The sequence below is a fragment of the Camellia sinensis genome, chromosome 11, assembly GCF_055761805.1.
Source record: "Camellia sinensis isolate YWXY chromosome 11, ASM5576180v1, whole genome shotgun sequence".
In the NCBI taxonomy this organism is placed as follows: domain Eukaryota; kingdom Viridiplantae; phylum Streptophyta; class Magnoliopsida; order Ericales; family Theaceae; genus Camellia; species Camellia sinensis.
In genome coordinates, this window is record NC_138971.1 from 15007405 (window position 1) to 15014485 (window position 7081).

Sequence of the window (7081 nt, forward strand, 5' to 3'; positions counted from 1 at the left end):
AGATAATCATACAGTCAAACAGATAGAATGCAATTTAACTAACATATACTCAATCAATTCGGTTTCCAATTTCAGTCAGTCCGTTCAGTACTTTTAATCAGTCCAATTATTAATCATGATCAGTTCAGTTATCAGTCATAATCAATTCAGTTATCGGTAATTAATGTTTAGCGGTAATCAGTGGTGAGGGTTGTTACATATGGTTAGGGTTAGGAGAATAAGGTGAGTTGGTTAGGGTTAGGGTTTTTTCAAGAGAAGAAGAGACAGAGGCTACTATGAGAGGAGAGAATAGAGAGAGATGAGGAATGAGAGAGTATCTTAAAACCCATCGTAATTTGTACATATAGAAACAAAAATGAAGTGTCCTTCTATCTTTTAAAAGTCATGTGAACTTTGAGAATATAGATCGTTTGGTCATTTTGCAGGACCATATCCTTATGGACATACTATTTCTGTGCCTAGACTGCTAGGCAAAAAGAATTTAAACTTAGATTTTTGGCCTGAGCACCCTTTTTTTAAATAAAAAAAATTTATTTGTCAATTATTTTTAGGCGTTAAACAAGATATTGACAATCATTTTGTATTGCAAAACTTCCACTTTACGTTAACTATAGTAATAAGCACTTTAATTAATAATTTTGATCAAAGAAAAAAATAAAATAAATAAACTATCTTGTTAATGTGTGTTTTATGAATTAGTTAATAAAATTTAAAATGTTCGTACATTTTTTTTGTGCAGCTATTTTTATAAATATATAATTAATTTAAGGGATAAGTTTTTTTCTAGTTGAGAAAATCAGTTGGAGGGTGTTGTTGGGCCTTCGTGGGCCCATCATGAAGCCATATTGATAATCCGAACCGTTCTACGTATAGGACTCATCGAGTATTTTATACCTGTAAAAAAAATCACGGTACCCTCCAATCCAATTTAAATTGGAAAGAAATCATCCCCTTAATTTAAACATTAATGAATATTATAATGCAAAATAAATGGAAAATTAATTTTTACGAATTATTCATTTAATTAATTTCAAATAAATCGTATCTTACTCAAACCAATAAATAAAGTTGGGCCTATAATTGAAGCCTTCACTACAACAAATAAGCCTTTTGGCGACCAAATATTTTGGTCCCTAAAACTACTATTTTGGTCTCTAAATGATTTTTCTGACAAAATTAATTTTGTCACTAAAAAAGTCACTAAAAGTGCGTCTAGAAAAGTCTTTAGCGACGAATTTTTGAAAATGTCACTAAAAATGACAATTAGCGACCAATTTTATATTGTCACAAAATATTTAATTTTACAAGACTAAACATTTGGTCGCTAATACTTCGTCGTAAAATGTCCCAATTTGATCGCGAAAAACAAAATAATGGTATTTTTAACGACAATGATATTTGGTCGCTAAAAGATATAACTTTCTCTACAACACATTTTCGTCGCTAAAAACCAAAGTTAAGAATTTTGTAATCATTTAATTTTATAGCTAAAAATGCACAAAATTAAATGTCATCCAATCATATTAAAAAAAAATTGACATCCACACATCAAAAACATTTTATTCCCAAACCACAATGAGTATATAAAAAGTAAAATTTTACAAAAATTAAAACTGAAAGTTTCTAAATTCAAATCAAAATAGTAACCGTTCAAATGAAAAATAGCAACAGTTTCTTCAAAGAGAATATCTAAAAAAGCATTTTCTCAACATCAATGTCATGTTTTATATCAAACAGCATTGGCACAAGAGGCTTCAAGTTGTACTTAGGTGTGACACCCTTTGGACATCCCTGCAACCCAAAATTCAAAAAGAAGAATCAAATAATAAGAATCAACACAACATAAACTCATTAAATAATCAATAGTCATTCATAATCAAATAAATTACATATAATGAAAAAACAAATTATCTCAGTGTACTTGTAGTAGTAGTGAGCTATAATAAGAATCAACACAACAAGAAAATAAGTCACCTAGAATCAATACAATAAGGTTATCATAATCCAAGCATATTATCATAATCAACCCTTTCAAAGTTGATATTTTATAAACTTATCTCTCTATATAGCAGGTCTACAATAGCAGAAAAGTATATAAAAGAGAACCAAGAAGCACTAAATCTAGTCGATTCGTCTGGCTAATTCTATGGGTAATATCCCTCATACACTTCAAAGCAACAAAAACTACAAATAATTAACACGAACAAACCAAGATTTTCAAATCCCACAAGATCTACTAACAAGTGATAATGATTCACAGAAGCAACACTATCTACCAAGAGAGCTAATTGAAATGTTTAAGTGTGAAACAATACTAACATGATAAATTCTTTTACCCCATCAATGTATTGATGTAACCTTCTATTATGAAGTTGCATCCAACTCCTATCCATCCCAAAATCTCTATTATGTAGTACACAAAGACATTAACCTTAACTTGCAATATCTAGTTACTTTCTATATGTGGTCTTAAGGGAGAAACACAACTAAATTCTTGAAGAAGTTTCACTAATATGTATATCTACTTTTGATTATGTGATTCAAATCTATCTTTTGACAAACAAAAATTCAGGGATGTATTGCCAAGGCACACCACATAAAACAAAAGCAAAACATCAAGACACATAATATCTCATTGGTATTTCGGATTCTAATGGTAGTTAAATAAAAAAATAAGTTGGAAAATAATGAAAATGTTGAATTTATTTTGTCGTTTTTGTGTTTCATCTTTTTTTTATATATAAAACATAAATAAATAAACAGCAACAAAAAAAATAATGAAAAGTTTGAGTCATGTTTTAGAAGTCAAATATTTCTTTAAAATAGCCTACCCATCCAAACTGATGACAAAGCAGCAAAATAAAGGCAAGGAGGAAACCAGTTCAGAATCCACCAACATGGCCAAAAATAATAATAATTACTAACAAAAATACAAATAAAGAAGAATAAGAGCTCATTGAAAAACATACCAAAGATGAAGCAATTATACAACCAAAAGCCAGTGCAAGAGAATGAAGAAGCCTCTTCCTACAGTCAATACCCACTTAATGAGAATATATCTTCAATTCTAAGAGGAAATGAGAACACTGCAATGTTAATGAACAAGAGGAAAGAGCAAAATGCAGAAGCAGATTTCAGAAGAAGACAACTACAACTTCTAACATTGTCAAATTTCCCCTCGTGCATGCAGGAAAAATCATAGTCGGGTGGACAATGGAATTCCATGTAGCTGGTTGTGGAAGGAACACTTTTCAAAAAAAAAAAAAACAAGAATTCACACAAAGCCAATGTTATCACAAAAATGACTTGCAGCTACTTCATAAAGGAACACTGACTTTTGTTCGAATTTTGTGGCATATTGACAACATGCCAAAGACAACCATTGACCACAAATTTTTAGGTTAACTAAACTCATTGTATAATAAGATTTGATGCCCTTGGAGCCATATGGGTATGAAGCAAACATAATTTAATATAAAGTCAAACACTACTTAGATCTTTTGTCATACATATATGAGCAAACATCTGAAAATTTGTTTAATATGCTCCAAACACTACTTAGATCTTTTGTCATCGAAAATGTGTTTAACTAACCAAATAAGAAAATAGAAAAACAAGCACTAAGTAGCACACCTGAGGCATCAGTGCTCAGCTGATGCTTTTTCAGCTCTTGTATTGTTTCATTAACAGATTTATTTCCTGCGAAGGATGAAGCTATTTGAGGTATAAGCTGCTTCAACTGGGGCTCAGACTCTGGGTTACTACTGTATCTTGCCAAAATGTGATGTCCTGGTGTGGATCCTCAAAACTGCATAAATAAGAGCAATATGCCTTGAATACATGAAAACAATCTGTCTAAAATTTGCAGAACACAGCAGATTAGCTGAGCATTATTTCCATATGATGTCAACAAGTATGAATGTGAAAAATGAATCACAGATTCACAGAATGAAAATTCATCAATTTGGCAAAGAAATGGCATCTTCACAGCTCCATATCTAGGAAGAGATTGACCAAAAACAATACTAATTTACTATCACTAACGACATGGATGCGTACTTATTTCAAATCGACAGTGTTGCACACCAGTTAGACATAAAACAGAGCATTACTGAAGGGTTTAGTAAAATATATTGGGTGGTGAAAATGAAGGTGAGTAACATATATTGGGCAAATGAAACATAAGGTCATGCAATGGAATCAATATGACACAATTCTGATATATCAAATAGACAATTCAGTTCCACAAAAACAAATATACTCATTATGAACTGAATGAAGATCTGAGACATACAAGGTGGCTGTCAAGAGATTCTCCTTCAATGAACCCAAGTTCGTAGATGGTATGTAGTGCGTTCCAAGACCTACATAGAGTGCATCAGCAGGTGTAGAAATCCTTTTTCCAGTCATTCCAAGATAAGCACCTGCAAAAACTCTTTTTGTTAAATAACATGGAAAAACATAGAAAATATACTCAGAAAATGAAACAAAAGTACCCATTTAGGTGTATTGTAAGTGTCTTTCTTCAACCTTAAATATCATAATCCATTTTCAGTGTTCAATTTCTTTTAGTTTTCCTGAGTCACCAAACAAAGCAATCCAGAATAAATAACACAGAATTTGAATCATGCAGATAGCATGAGGCGCAAGGTGCCCGGTTGGAGAAGGGATAGAGATGCCTGAAGAGTTTTAGAATGGAGACAAGGTGTAGGGAAAGAAGAATACTCTAAATGAAACACAAAGACTCCACTCCAGTTACTGAGTTATGTTGCTACAATGAAACTCAACATCAGTAGGGAGATGAATAATTCAACTATTGTAGTAGTAATTGTATGTTAGACAACCAATATCACCGAAACTAAAATCTTTCTCGTCATAGAAACCAGAAAATAAAAACTAAAAACACTAACAATTAAAAAGAGAAACAAAAAAAGATCTTTACAAAATTAAACAAATGAAAATATAATGATAGTTCAATGCACTGCAATGTGGAGCTTCAAATTCCATTTTTGAAAGTGCAAAAAATAGACTCAAACTTCCTCACAAATGAAAATTCTGAATTGATTGCATAGTTCCAAGAGTTAAACAGAAAGATACAAAACAACAATATTGTATTCCAATTCATCCTTAACTAGTCCACTTTTCTCCCAATTTCCATAGCCCAATTACTTTGCAAGTTCCAACTTTTCCTTAAAGGACTCAAACTTCCTCACAAATGAAAATTTTGTATCGATTGCCCAGTTCTAAGAGTTAAACCAAAAGATGCAAAAGAACAGGACAATTCTATTCAAATTCATCCTTAACTAGTCCACTTTTCTCCTAATTTTCAATCCATCGACAGAGAAGACAATGATTTAATGAGAGAAAACAGAGATAAACCCAATCTGATAACATATGGAGAGTTTGATACATATGGCCCAGTGAAAGACGATTCATTCATCATTCTTATTCTTAGGGAGAGAAGAGAAGAAGGCCATATATATATACACACACAAGTTCAATCTATGTAACAGTCAGAAATTGAAAATCAAAAAACAGAAAATGATAGTGTAACACCTAAAAACTCACTGAAACAATAAATTAACAGCCTATGAAATACAGTATTGATTGAACTGTGCGAGAAAACAATTCTTCATCTCCAACACGCATCAGATTAGATATATATATATATACACATACACATTAAGAGATATATATACACATAAAAAAAGTTCAATCTATGAAATAATAAGAAATTGAAAGTTCGAATTGGAGCTCTTACAGGTCAATTACGGAGATCGATTACGATAAGAAATTGAAAGTTCGAATTGGAGCTCTTACAGGTTGATTGCGGAGATCGATTACAGAGAGAGAGCGAGAGAGAGGCACCAAAATTTGAAGACGATGAGCTCCCAATCTGCCTTGGAGCTCTCAACTTTAGGGCTGAAGATTGAGCAACCCGTTGAGGAGGAGGGAATGTGCAAGTTATGACTAAAGTGTGGCCCCGACTTTTAATCGTTAAAATGATAAAAATATTTCGTCCCAAAATGTTTTTAATGGATAATGACGAAAATATTTGGTCCCTAAAGATGTTAATAATATATTAGCAACCAAATTTATTGGTCTAAAAAAATTATGTAAATATTAAGTGAGAATATTAATAGTCATTTTTACAATCTTATATGTAAATTATCATACTTTTAAAATTGTCCCTAAAAGATTATTTTTAGCGACCAAATTTAATTAGTCCTTAAATATTGGTCTCTAAAAGATTAATTCCTTGTAGTGCTTAGTAGAAAAAGAAAATGAGTTGGGTTTTTTACAAGTTTATATATCAATTTGAGGGGACTTGAAGGGCTCATTGAACTTAACATATATCTCGTTTTGATGATGTAAACTATTTGACTTGTATGTATATTATCTATGTAAAAAAATTAAATTGATTTGATAATTGTAACATTTTCATTTTATTATGTTTGTCTCCAAAAAATGAATGACAATATTTTTTAAAATAGACATGAGATAAATACAATAAAATGAAAATATTATGATTATTGAATCGATCTAATTTTTTTGATAAATAATATATAAAATATCTTATAAAATAAACCGTTCAAATTATCAAATGTGTGATAATTCGTACGTGACTTTCAAATTCTCGTGAATTTGAAGAAGCCCAACCCAACCAAAATAACTAGTCATAGTTGCGACCTGTTGACAAGTCTCCTTAACAAAACAAAAAAGATGATGTGAAATTTTCCAACATGTGAAAACATGAAGAGCAACTGCTTTAATGGCCCGTTTGAATTGGGAATTTGGTCAAAAACAAAGAAAAGATTTCATCAATTGTTTAGATGATTAAGGAGATTAAAAAAAATAGTGAGAAATTTTTTTTCTTTAAAACTAACCAAAAATGATGAGAAATCAAAATCTCTCTTTATAAATAAATTATAATACCTAAATTACCTTTCGAAAAACAAATTAAATAAGATAAAATGACATATACATTATTTTTATTATTATTATTATCCATCCAAATAATATGATGTGAAATCAAAATAATCTCTTTTCCTTTCTCATCTCCTGATAATTTGAAGTAAAA

At 30.7% G+C, this 7081-nt stretch overlaps 1 protein-coding gene across 1 annotated transcript; it reads right to left on the reverse strand.

The window, feature by feature from the left end:
* Positions 1-1534: 1534 nt before the first annotated feature.
* Positions 1535-6048, reverse strand: LOC114286236 (uncharacterized). The gene is made up of 4 exons (XM_082893635.1): positions 5821-6048; positions 4262-4424; positions 2970-3027; positions 1535-1791 (listed from the first exon to the last, which is right to left on the reverse strand). Exons 2-4 carry the CDS (start codon positions 4408-4410, stop codon positions 1690-1692), a joined length of 309 nt encoding a protein of 102 aa, XP_082749761.1. The 5' UTR covers positions 4411-4424; positions 5821-6048; the 3' UTR covers positions 1535-1689.
* Between the last annotated feature and the right edge of the window lie 1033 nt (positions 6049-7081).